We start from the raw sequence: 18,479 nt of genomic DNA on the forward strand, positions 1-18,479 counted from the left end.
TATATCTTCAATAAATGAAAATTTGATACATTGATCAATAGTTATGATGTAAAAAAACTTTTATAGCTCAGAAACAAATTGAAAAACGCTGAAAAACATTGGAGAATATGTACGTATCTTAAATTGAATTTTATAAAAATGCATAAACAATAAAGAAGCTCTAGTTAAATTGATATGAAGTAATATTTAAAGTATACTTTTTTGTATATTTTCTTACACGTATGTACAATGTCTAATTGCATTATTTCCAAATAGTATATGTATTTATATATGTAACTATACTACGCTATGTAGCAAAGTTGATTAAAAGAACAATTAAATTGTTACGTTGCCTAATATTTAACATAATTAATTGCACTATACATATTTGAGAAAATATGATTATATATTCAATACATCAAGATTTTATTTGGAATTCATACAAAAATAAGACTTGTGTATACATAATTGCGCTGAAGAGAATCAGCGATAAGATAGTAAACGATAAGATCTTTCTATACACCTCGAAATATTGTATATGTAAATCTTTTGTGGTATTCTTTGTAATTTTTTTATTTAAATGATGAATATGGACAAATGTGTGTGTGTGTGTGTGTGTGTGTGTGTGTATAATTCATAAGAATGACATCAAATAAGATAGTATTATACGGATGTAATAATAGTTTTGTTGAAGTTTTGTTCAAGTTTGGCTGTTTCTTCATAAGTTATCTGGCAACTCATCCTTCGTCCATATGAGTTCCACGACTTTCCCCATGCGAGCGGACTCTTCACAGGCCGTAGCGATTTTACTTACCGCTAGGATGTCTTTCGACTTGACCTCCGACTCAACCTTACCATGTACTACATCGAGGAAGTGATCAAACTCTCTTATGTAGGCGTTCATAAAACGGCTAGGCCATGTGTACCAGATCGGGGCAGTGGTAATTCCTTGTAGTTCATTATACAAATGAACGGAGTTCAACTGCCTGTTGTCGGCTTGCAACATACCCTTCGGACCGAAGACTTCCAGTCGTTGATCATATCCGTATGGACTGTTGCGCGATAAATCGATCATGCCAAGTGTTCCTGAAGGAAAATGGAAGTTCACTGCAACCGTGTCGAAGTCTCCAATGGCCTTAATCTCTGGAATATTTGCGTGAGCTAGGACCGAAACCTGTAATTCATATTTTATATAATTTTTTTTTATAGATACGATTTGTCAATTTTTTCGTTCGAGATAATTATAAAAATCCGCTTTTTCTAAGATAACAACTGCATTCCTAAGATATTAACAGATACACAAATTTTCTGTATACTGAAAAAAAATTACTAAATCTTAATATATATTGCTTTGAATAGTACTAAGTAAATATTTGCCCACAGTAAATAAATATTTACTTAATAAAAAAATAATAAGAATGAATGAAATTAATAATGAAATTAATGATTTTTATGTCGAATCAATATCCCTGGTAAAAAAAATTGATAGAGAACGATTAAAAATATAGAACGATATCATTTCTATCAATTTGTATCGTTTTTTTATAAGATTATATCATTTTCTATCATTGACATCGCTAGCATCACGATTATTCGGATATGAATCCTATTGCATTTTTTTTTAATTCTATAAGATTTGCATAAGATTTTTGTAAGATCTGATTCAAATTAGTGAATTTACGAACCAGATTCCAGATTTGAAACAATAGCATTTTTCTATCTTTCTCTATCAACCTTTTTTACTAGGGATTTGTTTATAAGTAGTAAATATTTACTTAGGATTATTCAAACAAATATTTATTAAAATTAAGTATTTTTCTCAATGTACATTGCGTATAATATGTGTAAAAATCGTACCTTATCTGGATATTCACCGAGAACCCAAACAATCAGGTCGATATCGTGGACCAGGCAATCGTAGAAGATACCGCCGGATACTTTCAAATAGTCTAGAGAGAGCAAGGGAGAGTCATGAGCGACTCTTTTAATCATGTGGACATGTCCGACCTCCCCTTTGTGAACTCGTTCTTTCACATTCCAATAACTCGGATCGAATCGCCGATTGAACGCGGTAAATAGCGGCTTGCCGACTTTCTTGGCCATCTCGTAGCATTTGACGGTGCTTGGGCGATCTTCTGCTATGGGTTTCTCACAGAAGACTGCCTTCTTTGCTTCCAGAGCTTTAATAACTATATCTTTATGTGTCATAGTCGGCGTCGCCACCAAAACCGCGTCGACACTTTCAAATCGTGAAAAGCGAACATTACTTGTTTGATTGTACAGATGCATTTGTATTACAAATTTATATTGTCTACATATCGAAATTGTGTAATTCGTGAATATAATTTATGATATATAATTTATATTATACATAAGTCTATATTATAAAAGGTACTTAATTTTTAATTTTAATTTAACTTTATTTAATTTGATTATTCGACAGCGCTTTTTTAATTGATAGCTACTTACTTGGAATCTTTGAACACTTTATCAGACTGCTTGCTATTTAGGAAGGTAACGTTGTCCAGATGCCAATACTTTCGAATGCTTTGCCATTTACTTTCGACATCATCAACGATATATAAAATTTGAACACGTCTACTAGGAATCATAGAATTTAAATGTATCGTCCCGGCATGACCCACACCGAACAAAGCCACTTTAACTATCGGTTCCTTCTCCGTTTTCAGGGTTAAGTGTTCTAAATATCTACGAAAGATATTTCTTTAATGTTCACTTCTATCAATGTCGAATAATTTTAATCTGTTAAAAGATTTAATAGTTTAATTTACTCTTCATTTTTTGCAATTTAAAAATTATGAAGAGACTAGAAAGAGATAAAAAAAGAAAATTAAACTGAGATTAAATATTAATCTCGGTTTAACTTACTTTTAATACATGTATATATTTTAATATTTTAATCTATATAGATTCTACGTTAGTAGAAGAGTCGTTAGTAAAAGAATATTGGAAGCAAAGAAATATAAAATCTTGAAGAAATACAGTTAAAATTTCTGGTCTCGAAAGTCTAAAGTGAAAAACTATAGTAATTTTCCACCTACATAAAAGTCATTTACAAAATTAATTAAAAATTTGTTCATTTAAAGCCCATATCAATTTTGTTGCGCGTTTCTCGTATCAATTTTAAATTAAGAATAGAAATAAAATTTTAGGAATATAAAAGTAACGTTTTTCAATAAGCAAATTTTCGTCAATCAAGTATAATATTTATTTTACAATGCATATCGCTCCGATGCGAATTTATATTGTGCAATGATATTGAACTAATTTCTCACTTCTTATACAAGTAGTCATCCTCAGGTGGTGAAGGTTTCGGTTTGACATAGGGAGATGTCTCTTTAAACTTCGCCGTTGCCATTATTACAAATTATAAATGTATATACTTTGATTCTAAAATCTGTCGCGATCAAGAGACCGGTTTCTGCCAATGATGCCTTTATAATTATACTTCTTATATAAGGAAAAATAAATGGAAGTGGGAGTTGTTTACTGTGACGCATATTATTATCCAGTAGCGCCAGTCATGTAATAGATAAAAGAGATGTTGTTTTTATCAAAGAAGGATTCTGTGAATTTTTTCGTAATTTTCTGAATTTTTTTATTATTTTTATTTATATTCTTATTGGTTATTCTTATGCTAAGAATTCTTAATAAACTTTCGAACAAATACAAAAAGATGAGTATAAATTTTTTGCAACATAAATTATCGAATAATTAATGCATTAAAGATATAAGTTTGAATTTAAAGTATTTTTATTTAATTGCTCTTCTCTCGAAACAGTTAAGCCGGCTGTTGTCTTAAAATCATATATATATTCTACTAATTATTTATTAATGTGCTTTGTTGCTACAAAAGCGTCACATAAACTTGGCAGCAAGAGATGCTTCCAGAAGAAGGTTGTACCCATTCATTAAGTTTATTCACGGATCACAATGAGAGAAGTTCAATATTGCGATTTACTTATTCAAAACGAAGGATAGAATGAGAGAGGATTTAAAGCGGTGATAGAGAAGACTTTATGCCCATTTCCATCAACGTTGATTAACGTTAAATTTGTCTTTTTTTAATCTTTAGAATTAGAAAAAGACGAAGAGTAAGTTGAACCGAGATTATAGTTGATTTACATTGATGGAAACGGGCATTATAGCGTTTTCTCTTGGCTGCACTATCGCTAGTGTATCACTTAGAATGTATCGTGTTTCTATAGCTGATGGTAAACGAACTCATTTGGTGTACCATGTTTCCTACGATGTCGTGCAAATTTTATGGTACACCGTCTCAAAGGGACGGTGTAGAGCCAGTGTGATATTTAAAATTTGAAATTTGATATCAAGCGGGAACAGAGTTTTAGCGTCATAATGATGTACACCACTCTTGTATAGTGTAGCTGATTGTAGCGCTTACACGCAACTGATGTGATGCCAGGATGCAGTGTATCTCAAGAGAAAACGCTATTAAATTGAATATTCCAACATATTCAACACGTTGATCATTCTAATAAGTCGAGCATAACGACTTGTCTATGAGTGGCTTATACATATTTACGCGATATAACCATTAGATTTTGCAGTTATGTTTATTTACATTTTTACATAATCATCATGCGATATCCTTTTATTTCTTAAAACTTTACCACAATGACCTGTAATAAACCGAGGACTTTGTTATCGCTGCAATTACGCTAATTATTTATCCATATCATAACTTTTATCGCAAAAACTGTGTCATAACAATTAGATGTACCTCTAGTTTTTCAGCGACTTTTAAAATGACTTAAAATATCTGTTAAAATTGTTTTGTGCATAGTTAATATGTCAATAAGTAACATGAAAATTTCTATTATGTAATATCATACAAGGGGTTATCGACGAAATTATCGCATTATAACATATATCGTATCTTTGGAATAAAAATAGACTATAAAAGTCGCGCATATACATAAACTGCATACATTCTGCCGCTGCAGATTAAATTAAGATATAGCAATGAGAAATCCGCTCGAACGAATTACATAATTTATTTAAACAACGTAAATTAAATAACAAGCAATAACAACAATTTCACGTAGAATGCATCGTGAGTTTTCATCAATCGAGAATGTTCATCGATCGGTAAGATTTATAATAAAACAGCACCCTTGATTTTCTTCTTATTCTGAAATCAATTAAGATGCATGTTTTTATCATGCGGCAATGATCACATTCGACAAATGCAAAATAAAATCGGCTTTTGGATTTATATCTTTTTTTTGTAATTTAATTTTCAATGTAGTTTAATTTTGATTTAAACTGGCTCTCCATGTTTTTTTACTTCTTAGAATTAGAAAAAGATAAAGAGTAAGTTGAACCGAGTTTAAAATTAATTTCCACGTTAGCAGAAATGTGCGTTAGTTAATTTAATTGATTTTTTAAATTAAATATATTTAATCAATTACGATTTAATTAAGAACGAAATATATTAATTGCATCTCTTGATCTTTACGATTGCATTTGCTATAAACATGTCTAATATCAAAGAGAATTTTGTGAGACAACACCACCGATTGTGCCAGCGAGAAACTTGAGCTACAATTTTATTTACAATATAACTGTCACTCTTTAATCAAAAAACGATAGGAATTTTTAAATGTGAAGATCTGTGTATGGCGATTGTCGCTCGACATAACTCAATGAGTAGAATGTTTAAAATCAACACATACCCAACAAACGAGAATGGATTAAAATGTATTGAAATTTTTTTCTATCCGAATGCGTATTTTAAATAGCGGATACTTTTTTTGGATTTAATTGGATTCAATTGGATTCAATTAGATTCAATTGGATGCAATTATATTGAAAAACTGCATTTTCTATTTCAAAATTTTGAATTGAACAGTATTCACAATGCATAGAAAAAGCTAATATTATTTTTAGATTGAAAGGCATAAAGATATTCTCCATGCAATTCCTATAAATGAATAAAAATGCATTCAGGATTGAAAAGCATTCATTTTAACATTCGTGAATCAATATTTCTGAATCCATTTCAATTCATTTTAATCCATTCTCGTTTGCTGGGTAAGAAACAACTTTAAGATATCTTAAAGTTGTTCTGTGTGTTGATTTTAAACATTCTACTCATTGGGAATTCTGTGAATGTTTTCGAGAAGCGACAAATAAGACAATGTTTACTCAGTCTCTTTATTCAGCTAGCACACACTGGTATCTCACAATTCGTCGTTCACCTTACGATATGCTTGTTTCGGCATGAAAACAACCTCGTCCCCATAGCTTTCCACGTACGCCGACCTCTTTCTTCTGTCACTTCCCGGATCGGCGTCGATGAGAGCTATACTCGATTTAGTCGACCTAATTAATAAAAGTGTATCATTGCTTGAAATATATTATATAAAAGTTTCATTGTACTTCATAAAAATATGTATTCTATAACTAAACCGATATTAATTTTTTTAAATAAAAACCTTAACTTTGATTTAATTGAAATTACTGAACATTATTTAATTTTGGAAGAATAACTTTACGAGATGAAAAGAGAGGACAAGTTTATTTTTTATTATTAATTTATATATTATAGTATTATAACAGAAAATATAGTATATCTATATTTAAGAAAATCAAAGTTCTTTACTTAAGATCTTTAGTAGATGTGAAAACACTTATGTTTTTTACAAATTATTAATGTTTTATCGAAGGATATTGCCAATTTTCTTTTCAAATTTTCATTTCACGCATCGTAATAATTGCCAATTTTCTTTTCAATTTTCGTTTCACGCATACGTAAAGAAAATCAATCTCAGCAGCATCTCTATTAAGCTTATGAATAATTGAAAAAGCGCAGCAATCAACATTTATGTCGAAAGTAAGTTGAATTAATGACGAAACAGCAATTACCTCTTCTTACTCCCATTAAGATCCGCCGATACCGTAAGATCACGCGGTCTCGAGAAGTCACATTCTAACGTAAAAGCGGCATCACCTGGTGTTAACAGCTCGTCGTCGTGCTGAATCACCACGATGTTGCTGTATTTGTCACCATTCTTTCAACGAAACAAAAAATGTACAGAAAATTTTGAATGGTATAAATAATTCATAATTGATCTTAAACCGTAAGTCATTTTAAAGTATATACATTAAAGTGATTAAAGCTCTCTAATCTATCTTACGAGTAATTTCTCGTAATAGAGATAGAAAGTAATTGTAGTATGTACTGTTAAAAAATTATAAAACATTAAGAGAAACAATTTTAAAAAATCCTTTATAAAAGTTGAATTTCCTGTTTTACTATTTGTTTAGATTAACAAATAAAAACATAAGAGAAATTGTAGGAATTAAAAAATATCAGGATAATATATATTTAAAAATGTGATGTACAAGTTATACTTTCTTTTACCAGCTATGATATTTCGTCATTATGTCGTATATAAAATGTACAATAATTCACGATTAAGAAAATGTCACGATTTAGAAAATTGTAAAGAAATTGTATGGTAGCTCGTCACTCTTTAGAAAGATATAATTTAAAAGAAAATGAAAGGTTTCGGAAGAAAGAGAGAATCACGTTTTCTTTCTACTTAAATGACTTGTTTTGCTAATAAGGCTAATAAATAATAGTTTCGAGAAGAAGAAATTAATGGAACAAACAAAATACTTAAATAACGTACGTTAATATTTAAATAACGTACCCTTTCAGTGTCACATTTGTTCAAAGGGATGCTCATGGTGAAGCTTCTACCGCGAACTGGATCGAGGAAACAGGACGGTTCTCGGGAATAAAAGTTACCCTGCGTGTAGATCACTCCTGAGAAATCCTCTGTAGTTTTAAGCTCGATGGTCATTCTTTCAGCGCCGCATTTTAACCCCACGCGATCGTAGCCATCAGTGGATGCACCTATTTGTATGTCTTTAGACAGATCTTGCTGCCAGATCTCTTCTGTAATTGATAGCTAGTTTTAGACTTTATTCTCGATCTTTTAGAAATTCTTTGTTGTTTAATGTAAAGTAATTTAAAACTGAGCAATTTTACCATAAAGTAATTTAAAACAGAGTAATTGAAATAAAGTTTAATAAAAGTTGGAAACGAAAGTGCAACAGCGATTTATTCTATTTCTGTGAAAACTTGGGAAAGAAATAATTGTAAAATGGAAAGAAGATTAAGAAACTTGGGAAGGAAATAATTTTAAATGGAAAAAAAATGAAAAACACACTCTGTATTCTTAAGTACAATTCCTTTAAATACATATTTGAATAAATTTATCATTTTAGTCTTAAAAAAATATGGATTTAACACTATGCCTATATATTCTCACTCAGTGTTAATATTAAAATTATATAATAGTGTTAAATCCATATTTATATTTTTTATAGTGATGATATTTATTTTGTCATTAATAGATTCATGATTACGTACATTTTTAATTTGTAAATAAAAAAAAAGTCATCAGTTTATAAAAATTCAAATGACATTTTTAATATTGAAGAGAACAAACTTTTAATATTTATTACACTAAAGAAAACATTTCAAAGAATGATCTCTTTGCTCGTACTCAAAAAAATTATTTTTTTGGATCAATGAAAATTTCTTTGAAAATAAGATATTGTACTTTCAAAAAAATAAGATATAGAGATGTATTTCCAAAAAAATTTTTATTGATCCAAAAAAATAATTTTTTTCAATACGAATAAAAAAGTATTTCTTTAAAATTAAAATTTTTTTTAGTGTATTATAATCAAAATTATTTAAAAAACACAGAATTTATTTGATTTAATGTCTCAATTTCGATAAAAACTCCCTTATCATCTCAGACTAACGGATCAGTGAAGTTGCAATCTATCTCACCTGCATTGCTCATCAGCTTAGTGTTTGCTAAGAACGTGAGAAGTAGTATCGAACGCATGGTCCTGTGGGAACAGTAAGCGTGGACGAACGACCGTGAACTGGCGATAAACTCAAGTTCGCTCAATGCCAAGATGCCAACGTGCCGTCTGCCACCGTTACCTGTCGGGGTGACTTTCTTCCCTCTCCACCCTCTCCTCCCCACTTTTAATTCGTATCCGAATCGGATACTTTCACCGCGTGATGAGACGATCATCTTTTTCACTTTTTCTTCTTTTTTTTCTTTGTATGTTATAGTCATCGCATGGATCATCGATCATTGTCGCGGCTCGTTGATTCGGAACTGCAGGCTCAAGCGCTGTCCGTTTTTGTAAACTCACGCAAATTATTTATGCATTAATTTAATATTGATTTACAAGAAACGCCGCTTTTTTCTGCGATTATACAATAGGAATTATTTTTTATCGGGTCTTCTAGTGTCAAGAATAGTTGACGTAAATTCTTATATTTCACCTTTTCTTATAAAAATCTATTTTTTAATTATAAAAATATTTTTTTTAATTCTTTACTTTGTAGATATTTCTTATGTGAAAATACAAAAAATTTTTGGAAAATGAGGAATTTGAGAAATTTTCGAAATTATTAGTGAATGAATTTTATCCTCATATTTTAATTATTAATGCAAATTATTTACGTATTAAATAATTTATCGCATCGATTTACAAGAAAATAAGATGGCTCTTTTTCTGCAATTGTACAATAAAATCTAGAAATTACTCGAGAAATTATTATTTTTATTGATTTCTATTTTTAAGAATAGTTACAAATGTGATAAATTGTTATATTTCATTTTTTTAATACAAATTTATTTTAAATATAAAAAGATCTATTCTCTTTTAATTTTATACTTTTTGTAGAACATTGTCTTATGTGGAAATACAAAAAAAAAAATCTTAAAAAGTAGGAAACTTCTTGGAATTTGAGAAAATTTTTGAAATTTTAGTTATTGCAATTTCATTGCTGTTTATTCTTCTGATATTTTAATTATTAACACAATAACTATATACAATTCTCAATAAATATATATCATTACGCTGATACATATATTATGTATAATATGTTTCCTGAGTATATATACGACAGATATAAATGTTACATATAATTTTAATAAAAAAGGAAAAATTAGCATACTGTTTCGCCATTAGTTTTCGTACGATTTGAATACGAATTCTCGAATTTGCGGATTCAACTATTCGGACACTAAAACGCGGGTAATTCGAACATTATATTTCTAGCCTTAGTTGAAAGTATAAGAATCCAGTGATATTCTCGTTGATAGTTGGCAGGATTGCGTGACATTATCAGCCAGCCTACGAACTTGGATCATAATTTACATTTATTCACGGATACTTGACTATCAACATGTCTGTCAGTCGTGTGTCGCAGATTCTATTCTCTCGCGTGTCGCACGCAGCCCGAAAACCGCAGCAATTTGCCACGCCTGTTTTCAGGTGTTATTCCTGTAAGTACCAAATATACCTGCGAACACAGATCCCTTCTCCGTCGGGTCATCGGTTATCACCAGCCGGACAGCTGGTCGTAGTGTCGGGAACGCCGGTTTCGTGGGAAACACCCGGTATAATTGCTGCACTATTGCTACGCTACAAAACTTATTTCTGAGGCTACGAAAAAAATACGTTTATATACTGATGTTAAATTCGATCACATATTAAATGTCTGAATGCCATTATTCACTGCGAATATTGAAAATCTATAATTATATACGTAATAACGACAGCCCAAAATAGTTTTCTCATAATTATTTTTTGTAACATTATTGTACATATATGCGTATGACTTGCAATTCGCACTATCACACGGTTTTAAGAAAAAATTTAATTATTTGTCGGATTTATGTGTATTTAGTAATAATGATATAACTATACGTGAGGAAAGATGTTTATTATATTTCTTTTTAAAAAAAATCACAAGTTATCTCGGGGGCACACATATTTATGTATACAGAAAAAAGATAAATTTAATATAATTTAATATAATTATAATATAAATTTTATAAATTTGTTACGTATGTATAACACTTTTGTATTATTTATACTTTTGTAATCTTGTTTTGATTTTCAAATTATGACTTTAAAATTAGATATCTCGTGCAATAAGGCGATTAATTTATATCTGTAAAGAAGTTCAACGAGATTAAATAAGCCTTAATAAGCCAAGCAGGAAACACGCCGTTTCATTGTTTTTCTTTGAACGCATGAATATAACTCAAGCGTGCAAAACTGTTTTTGATATTTTTCAGAACTTATAGTTTATATATTTAATAATATTTATTTATTTCGAGAAGAAATAAAAGACAATGTATATAAAAGACAATTTATGTTAAAGTGATGTAACAAACATTAAAAAGATTTTCTGATAAAATTATTCATTAACAACATTTGATTTGCTAAAAACAAGATTATCTTTAAATTAACTAATAAATTAAAAGAATTTCCGTTCTTTTTGAGACACCTTGTACATGAAACGGACCTTGTTATTCATTGCCCAATGTATTCTTGTGGTTATCTTCATGTTGAATCGTTCTTGATTACATAATGTATATAGAAAATGAAGGCTCGCGCTTCCACTAAGAAAAAGATAAATAGGAAGTTGAATTAATCTTACATTTGTGGAACCTAAAACGTTGAGCATAATAAAACTACTTTAAATATCTGATATATATAAGTAAATTATTTTTGAAAAAAACATCGGACACATCGCGCATTATTAACGTTAATTAATTTTATCAAAACATGTAGTACGTTACAAATAATATACTAGAAAAAGATTCTATTTTTCCAGACTATATTATTATTTGAATTTAATTATTAATATATCCTTTTTTAGTTGGGCATTAATTATACACAATAAATATGCGAATCATTAAAAGCGAGCGTATTATAACTCCAATAACAATTATGTGTTCCGGCTACATTTTACATTAATGTAATAATTAGTTTTTTTTATTAGTAAAAATTTCGTTATTATTTACAGTACTTGAATAAATTGTATATTTTACAGTCATTATGGAAATGATACATTCTAATTTTTTTTTTATAACACGTATCTCAATGCAAAATAATCTTGTTTACTTTTTATGTCATTATTTTAGGAACTAATCACGAATTAATTATTCTCTAATACATTTTTTTCTTTTTCTTTAATAAAAAGTATTTTTTAATTTTTTAAATGAAGAAATATCTTTTTATTTTTTAAATAAAAACCCTACTCTGATGTGATTTACAGGTCAAACTGGCATTTATGAGTTCCTCAAACTTGAGACTGCAGGTGAAAAGAAAAATGTAGGCGTTGTTACCTTAAACAGGCCAAAAGCTTTAAATGCTTTGTGTGATCAATTAATGAGCGAAATAAGTCAAGCTTTGGAACATTTCAATTCGGATTCGTCTATCGCCGCCATCGTCCTTACCGGAAGTGAAAAGGCATTCGCTGCTGGTAAGATTACATGAACTTTATTTTAAATACTACTCTGTAAATATATTCAAGAAATTAAATTTGGGATATTGATCCTTTTTTATTGTCTTTTTATATATTATAATATAAAAATATATATTAATTGCATTCTCATAGGTGCCGACATCAAGGAAATGAAAGATAATTCGTACGCATCGAATTTGAAGTTAAACTTTATAGCTGGCTGGAATGTAGTTGCTAAAAGCAGAAAGCCCATAATTGCTGCTGTAAATGGTTACGCTGTAAGTAATGCCTTCGATTGTCTTCGACAGACGTTGAAAACAAAGATGAATAGTTCAATAACATGTACTCCCGTTTTTCATAGTTGGGTGGGGGAAATGAACTAGCAATGATGTGCGATATTATTTACGCCGGTGATAAAGCCAAATTCGGCCAACCAGAAATTGCCATCGGCACCATTCCCGGAGCAGGCGGCACTCAGAGATTAACCAGGGTCGTCGGTAAAAGTAAAGCTATGGAAATGATACTCACTGGTAATATGATTTCCGCGGAAGAAGCTGAGAAAAGTGGTAAGTTTGCATTAACAAAAATTAGAGTTAACACTATTGCAACCGAAAGAAATTTAAGTTACTTCATTAAATATAAATTCTATTTGAAAATTGTTGTTATATATTTGAGTTTTTTATGTTAAATTATTTTTAATGATTTTTCATTAATTTCAATCTTAATATTCTGTTATTTATATTTTTTATAAAACGTTTAGTGTATTAAAAAAAAGTAAGTTTTATTTTTTTAAATCTTATCTAGGTCTAGTCAGCAAAGTATTTCCAGCTGACAAAGTCGTCGAAGAAGCAGTGAAATTGGGCGAAAAAATCGCAACTCACTCACAGTTGATTGTCGCGATAGCCAAAGAAGCTGTTAATGCTGGTAAAAAGAATACATAAAGAATTAATTAAGTAATTCTCACTGTAATCCAAAATAGTTTGTAATGTATCTAATTATGATTTATTAATTTTAGCATACGAAACCACATTGCAACAGGGACTTCTGTTTGAACAAAGATTGTTTCACAGCACTTTCTCTCTGGTGAGAAATCCTTTTGTGATTATCAATAATCTAAATTTGATGAAAAAATAGATTTATTAATAAGTTAAAATTTCCTTTCTTTCAGGCGGACAGAAAGGAAGGAATGGCAGCTTTCCTAGAGAAACGTTCGCCGAGATATACAAATCAATAGATTTAAGTTATCTATATCTGTAAGAGGAAAGGGACACAAGTGTCGATGAATATTTTTTTAAATATTTTTATACTGCATTTTTGTAATGAAAATCTCTGTTTAATATGTCTTGCCTTTTAACTGATTGATAGATCTTTCTATCAAGAATTGAGGAAACCTTTTTAAAAAAAGGGAAAAATGTTCATTTAATGTTCGTTAATTAAGAGGTTAGACATAAGATATTATCTGTTATATTTGTTACGACATATACACATCTATGCTGCAATAAACTTTTGCATAAAACGATACGATAATTAATTAATGCAAGAACAAGCGCAATATCCAAATAAGGTTTTTTATTCGAGTACATTTCTGCTCTTACATAAGCTGGATCTCGAGTATAATACATTTAAAGCTAATATATAATGTTGCAGTTAATATTAAAAGGAATAATAATTATTATATTATTATTACTATAGTAGAAAGTGGAGATTAGATGAGAATACGTAAATCGTTATCGACGTCGCTTGGATGACGTTATTTATAATACTAGCGAGATATCTCGAAAAATGGTAGGAACAACAGGATTTCGGTAAACATCAACATAGCTTAAGTTAGAGTGAAAAAAATGCAATGTGTCACACTTAAACGACGTAATTCAGTAAGTTCCTTACATATACTATTCAGTAAGTGCATATACATGAGTTCCTCAGATGAGAAGCCTTAAGCCTGTAAATTTCCGTGAAGTAAAAGTAGTTACAAAATTATTTCATTTTTGAGTTTATTATAAAAAAGCGATATCAAATTTTGTCAGTAAGAAAATCGATCGGGTCTCACGGGTATACGTCTTAGCATCGTTGACTAGCTAATACTAACCGATGCGTACATTATATATATACGCGATATATATAAGCGATACGCACCTCTTTTACGTTTATTACAGATCACCCATAACTGCCGCATTCTCTCTTACATTAAAAGAAATTAAACTAACTATCCTTAAATACTATATACGTATTTGTATTTCGCTGCCTCCGTTTTTATTTTTTACATTGCCTTTAAGTACGTGTCAGAAGATGGGAATTACATTATCGGGCACATCGATCGTTACATTTCAGGTCGGAAAGTTTTAAGAAGTTCCTCCGATATTTCAAAAAAAGTATATATGTACAGCGAAATTGGTCAGACAAGAGAGATCCCTAAATAGCTTGTCCTAGCTACTCCCTTGTTTTTCTTTCTTTTCAAAGCTTGTGAGTACATATCATTTCAAATAATAAAGTGAAGCCATACAGCACAGGATTTGCAGCAATATCGCTGCAAAATCTCTGCAATATTGCTGCAGCAATGTTGCCGCAACTTTTGTGCAACTTTGTACTGTAGGGGTGCGAATTATTATTTCATCGTTCCAATATCTGCTAATCTAAATACTTACTGAAATTGAGCTACAAGAAATTAAATTCAAATGTAAAATAACATCAGTTTTTATCGTTTGTCAAAATAAAAAATCGTTTTTATTTTGATTGAAACGTTTTTTTCGCATTTATTGAATTCTTATTTATCGAATTCTTATCCTGAATTTTCCTTATTTTTTAATTTAAAAAAGATATATTGTCTGGTCTTTTAAGGCCCGTAATTAATATGTCCGATGATATGTCGTAGCAAATAAAATATGCTGGTCCGAAATTTGTACATTAAATCTCTTGGTCCTCGGTCTTGTATGCGGATCGAATTTCGGGAACCTCTTAAAATTCGACGGATGGATCGTCTCGGGGGAGAGGAAGAGGTGAAGATGATTGGTTTTATGTTTTATGTATATCACAGTTGCAAGCTCTGCCTCGTTAAATACGCTGGTAAAAATTATCGAGATGACGGAGAATATAAAGTATCGGTACTCTCTCTCTTCGCGCTGGGGTTCCTGTCGCGGATTTATCGTTTATTGCGATTTTTCATGGTGAAACGTCTCCAGAAGTTGCTGCTCTTCTTCGTGGGCGTCGCGGTGGGCGCCTCGTATGCATAGCTGGACTCATCATCCGTATCCTGGGCGCTGGACGCCTCTCTGGTCGGCGAGCCACCATGTCCTGAATCTCTGTCACCATCCGTCCCATTTTTCTCCAAACCTGTAAGATATAGGCTTATATAAAAATCCAAAGCAAAGTCCAAAGTGGAATTCACAAATATTCTTTAAATTCTCTGGAATCTCATTCTAAAGAATGAAAATTGAATCAGTCTTGAAAAAGAGTGGCTTAATTTTCAATCTTTAAGAGTGAGATTTAACTCTGTAGAATGAGATTCATTCTAAAAGTTTCAAAGAGTATTTTTTTACGTTTAAATACGAAAATATTTATTTTGAAATTTTATGAAGGTATATTAAATTTAATTGATATTTACAAGCCCAATGGACCCGAACATTTTCTTCAACTATGTTGTAAAAAACTGTTTCACAATTTTAGATAATTTTAAGTTATAATCTTATTACTTGAATTTTGACTTCCAAAATAAGAAATCGTTCAATTACATTAGCTTTAAGCAAAAATAAATTAATTTAAAGTATACTAAATCCACGAAAAGTTAAAGAAATTTGGTAGCGAATACCGATCAGAGTTAAAATAAATTATTAGGCACTAAATTTAATTTCCGAGTTAGAGATATGTTTAAGCGATTCGCAACGGCATTTTCGGTTAATTCGTGTGGTACCTATTTTTCTTTCTTTTGAATCTTTCCCATTGCACGTAGACGTTTGGAAACAGCCATCGGAGTAACATTTAATGCTGCAGACAATTCTTGGAGCTTTTGAGCTGAGTTTTCGTTCAATAATGCTTGCAATTTGGTGTATTCAAATTTTTTCGGTTGACCTGAGCGTTGTTTATCATTCACAATCATTCATAATCACCACTCTTAAATCATCGAAATCATTCTCGGCATGTTTTTTCCGATGGAACACAATTGCTCCATAAACATAGCATAAACTTTGACTAGCAATTTATGAGCTGCAGCTGCAGTTTTTTTAAATCAAAGTAATGAAGCAGCACATATCGAAAAAACAACTTATCACGTTTCATATTTAATAAAAATGGCACTCTTTGCTTAAATAAATCTTTTCGCATTGAATTCTATTAACAAATGTTTAATCTCTAAAATGCAGCCAGCTTCAGATGTCCAAGTAAATTACACCTACAATTAGAGTCATCTAAATGTGAGCCGCGGAAACTAAGTTTAGTACCTAATAATCTTCTATCTTGTTATACCTTAAAGACTGTTATACAAGACAAAGACTTGATACAATTATTAAGATAATTGACTGTTCATGGTCAAAATATTAATATCGTTAAAGATATGGTCGTCAAAAGAAATAAAAAGGTGTTGAAGAATGAACTTTAATAAAATAACAGGCGCTCTCGTACCACCACCACGCAGCATATCGAGGAACGTGCTTTCAGCATTGCCACGCGTGCGTCCCTGCTTCAGGGACGGCGTGCCGAAGCTCAGACTCTGGATATTGATCTCTGCCTTGAGTTGCTCTGGCGGTATGTCGTCCACACGAAACTCGTTCGGATCCTCGACGAAGGCCTGCTGCAGGTCACGCATGATCTTTTTGCGTATGGTCTTCTTCATAGAGAGATGCCGTTCCAGGTGTTTCACGTCGCTCTCCGTCAGCGTCTTGCTGTTGTCGCGGCGACGCGACTTCTTCTTCTTGCTGTTCTTCGGACTCTCCTCCTCCCCGGATGTGGAGCCCACCGACACGGCGCTATCGTGGCCGGGTGCCTTCTCCTCAGCTTGCCCACGAGCGTTGTCCCATTTGCTGCCGAAGCCAAAAATGTCCCGCAGGTGAGGGATGTTTCGGTCCACCGTCTGTTGCCTCGCCATGTCGATTTCGGTCGTGTGGACGGCAAGAATCAGCTGTCCTCCCTTACGATTTCTTTTCCTGAAAAAAAATCCGAAGGATGTATAATTAGCTAGAGACACTTTATCAGATTTTGGCAAAATCCTATGAGAGAGAAAGATACGTAAGAGGGCAGCTTGACAAGTCAGTGACTCTTTTTAACCTGTTCTTCTTTTCAATCTGTTTTTACTAAAATTCGACATATTTTTCAAAACAGCTACTTTTTGAAAAGTCGCTGACTTATCAAACTGGTCACATATAATTTCTCCCTGTGTATAAAATTATATACTATCTTACTCTAACTTATACTGTTTCACTCTGTAACTTTAATTAAGATATAATAATACATTCATTTTAACTTATACTGTTTCAATATATAACTTTAATTAAAATTATAAAGTGAGACAGCATTAGTTAGAGTGAGATTATATATGTATATACATACAAAATATACATATAAAGGAAGAAATTAGATTTACCTTCCTCTCTTATAGGGTTTTGACAAATTCGCTCGTGGCCAGACTGTTATATGACTGTATTTCTTTATGACTAGCAAATTACCATGAAATTAAGTGAAATCGATTGAGTAAATCGGAAAATATATTGCGGAAAGAATCGCAGTGAAATTTCGCAACGTCATTGTGATAGTGCGTCTACGAAGAAATATCGCCTCGTGGAATAATAAAGTTCACGCGATCGAGAGTTTCGCTCGGCTCGTTCCTCCGCGGTGGCCGATCCCTGCGATTGATATCGCCCACGTTTTCCTTCTTCACCGTGTCTTCCATCACGAGGAGTCTTTTCGATTTTATTTATAACAACTCGAGTGTAGTACCGGCCCACGGGAATTCGACTAAGATGATTGTATCCTTGCGCTGCCACTACATCTTAAGTGCCGTGAATCTGTGACGTTATCGAGGGTTCGTTCCGGATCAACTTTACATCCTTCCGTACTTAAAATGTATATATAGAACATTAAAAAAGATATAAGGAAAATAGAGAAGAAATTCTAGATCTTGACCACTTAAGATACGATAAAAATTCATCTACGATTTAATATA

General features: G+C 31.4%; 5 protein-coding genes across 7 annotated transcripts in view; 1 reads left to right on the forward strand and 4 right to left on the reverse strand.

Moving 5' to 3' along the window:
* Window positions 1-583: 583 nt before the first annotated feature.
* On the reverse strand, window positions 584-3,407 carry LOC108750105 (inositol 2-dehydrogenase-like). Its single transcript, XM_018489354.1, has 4 exons — window positions 3,276-3,407; window positions 2,449-2,688; window positions 1,837-2,218; window positions 584-1,153 (listed from the first exon to the last, which is right to left on the reverse strand). The coding sequence occupies exons 1-4, from the start codon at window positions 3,356-3,358 to the stop codon at window positions 698-700; spliced, it is 1,161 nt and encodes a 386-aa protein (XP_018344856.1). The 5' UTR covers window positions 3,359-3,407; the 3' UTR covers window positions 584-697.
* A 2,727-nt stretch (window positions 3,408-6,134) lies between these two features.
* LOC108749935 lies at window positions 6,135-8,953 on the reverse strand. Its single transcript, XM_018488975.1, has 4 exons — window positions 8,837-8,953; window positions 7,683-7,930; window positions 6,892-7,037; window positions 6,135-6,348 (listed from the first exon to the last, which is right to left on the reverse strand). Exons 1-4 carry the CDS (start codon window positions 8,892-8,894, stop codon window positions 6,207-6,209), a joined length of 594 nt encoding a protein of 197 aa, XP_018344477.1. The 5' UTR covers window positions 8,895-8,953; the 3' UTR covers window positions 6,135-6,206.
* A 1,233-nt stretch (window positions 8,954-10,186) lies between these two features.
* LOC108750041 (probable enoyl-CoA hydratase, mitochondrial) lies at window positions 10,187-13,844 on the forward strand. Its single transcript, XM_018489233.1, has 7 exons — window positions 10,187-10,355; window positions 12,140-12,346; window positions 12,482-12,606; window positions 12,690-12,894; window positions 13,133-13,252; window positions 13,344-13,411; window positions 13,497-13,844. Exons 1-7 carry the CDS (start codon window positions 10,256-10,258, stop codon window positions 13,560-13,562), a joined length of 891 nt encoding a protein of 296 aa, XP_018344735.1. The 5' UTR covers window positions 10,187-10,255; the 3' UTR covers window positions 13,563-13,844.
* Window positions 13,845-15,058: 1,214 nt separating this feature from the next.
* LOC108750042 overlaps window positions 15,059-18,479 on the reverse strand; it is a 38,768-nt gene continuing 35,347 nt past the window's right edge. For 2 of the 3 annotated variants that reach the window (XM_018489235.1, XM_018489234.1), the window contains exons 2-3: window positions 16,943-17,463; window positions 15,059-15,658 (exon numbers count right to left, since the gene is read on the reverse strand). In XM_018489235.1, coding sequence (XP_018344737.1) covers window positions 15,468-15,658; window positions 16,943-17,405 — 654 coding nt within the window. In that variant the 5' untranslated portion in view covers window positions 17,406-17,463 and the 3' untranslated portion in view covers window positions 15,059-15,467. Of the gene's footprint in view, window positions 15,659-16,942; window positions 17,464-17,900; window positions 17,968-18,479 lie in introns of those variants that run through there. The other variant, XM_018489236.1, reaches the window with a different exon arrangement.
* The window catches only part of LOC108750040, a 46,869-nt gene continuing 46,378 nt past the window's right edge, over window positions 17,989-18,479 (reverse strand). The window contains exon 8 of the mRNA XM_018489227.1: window positions 17,989-18,371. The gene's annotated coding sequence lies outside the window, so the exon portion shown is untranslated. The remainder of the gene's footprint in view (window positions 18,372-18,479) is intronic.

Source organism: Trachymyrmex septentrionalis, unplaced genomic scaffold, assembly GCF_001594115.1.
Source record: "Trachymyrmex septentrionalis isolate Tsep2-gDNA-1 unplaced genomic scaffold, Tsep1.0 scaffold32, whole genome shotgun sequence".
Classification (NCBI taxonomy): Eukaryota; Metazoa; Arthropoda; class Insecta; order Hymenoptera; family Formicidae; genus Trachymyrmex; species Trachymyrmex septentrionalis.

Excerpts from the sequence above, each read along its gene's own strand:
- LOC108749935 (XM_018488975.1), bottom strand. The coding sequence starts at position 8,894 with ATGCGTTCGATACTACTTCTCACGTTCTTAGCAAACACTAAGCTGATG. Across the intron at positions 7,931-8,836 it reads TAAGCTGATGAGCAATGCAG|AAGAGATCTGGCAGCAAGAT; the intron begins GTGAGATAGATT and ends TATCAATTACAG. Across the intron at positions 6,349-6,891 it reads CTTAATGGGAGTAAGAAGAG|GTCGACTAAATCGAGTATAG; the intron begins GTAATTGCTGTT and ends TTTATTAATTAG.
- LOC108750105 (XM_018489354.1), bottom strand. The coding sequence starts at position 3,358 with ATGGCAACGGCGAAGTTTAAAGAGACATCTCCCTATGTCAAACCGAAA. Across the intron at positions 2,689-3,275 it reads GATGACTACTTGTATAAGAA|ATATTTAGAACACTTAACCC; the intron begins GTGAGAAATTAG and ends TATCTTTCGTAG. Across the intron at positions 2,219-2,448 it reads AAAGTGTTCAAAGATTCCAA|TGTCGACGCGGTTTTGGTGG; the intron begins GTAAGTAGCTAT and ends ACGATTTGAAAG.
- LOC108750041 (XM_018489233.1), top strand. The coding sequence starts at position 10,256 with ATGTCTGTCAGTCGTGTGTCGCAGATTCTATTCTCTCGCGTGTCGCAC. Across the intron at positions 10,356-12,139 it reads TGTTTTCAGGTGTTATTCCT|GTCAAACTGGCATTTATGAG; the intron begins GTAAGTACCAAA and ends TGTGATTTACAG. Across the intron at positions 12,607-12,689 it reads CTGCTGTAAATGGTTACGCT|TTGGGTGGGGGAAATGAACT; the intron begins GTAAGTAATGCC and ends CGTTTTTCATAG.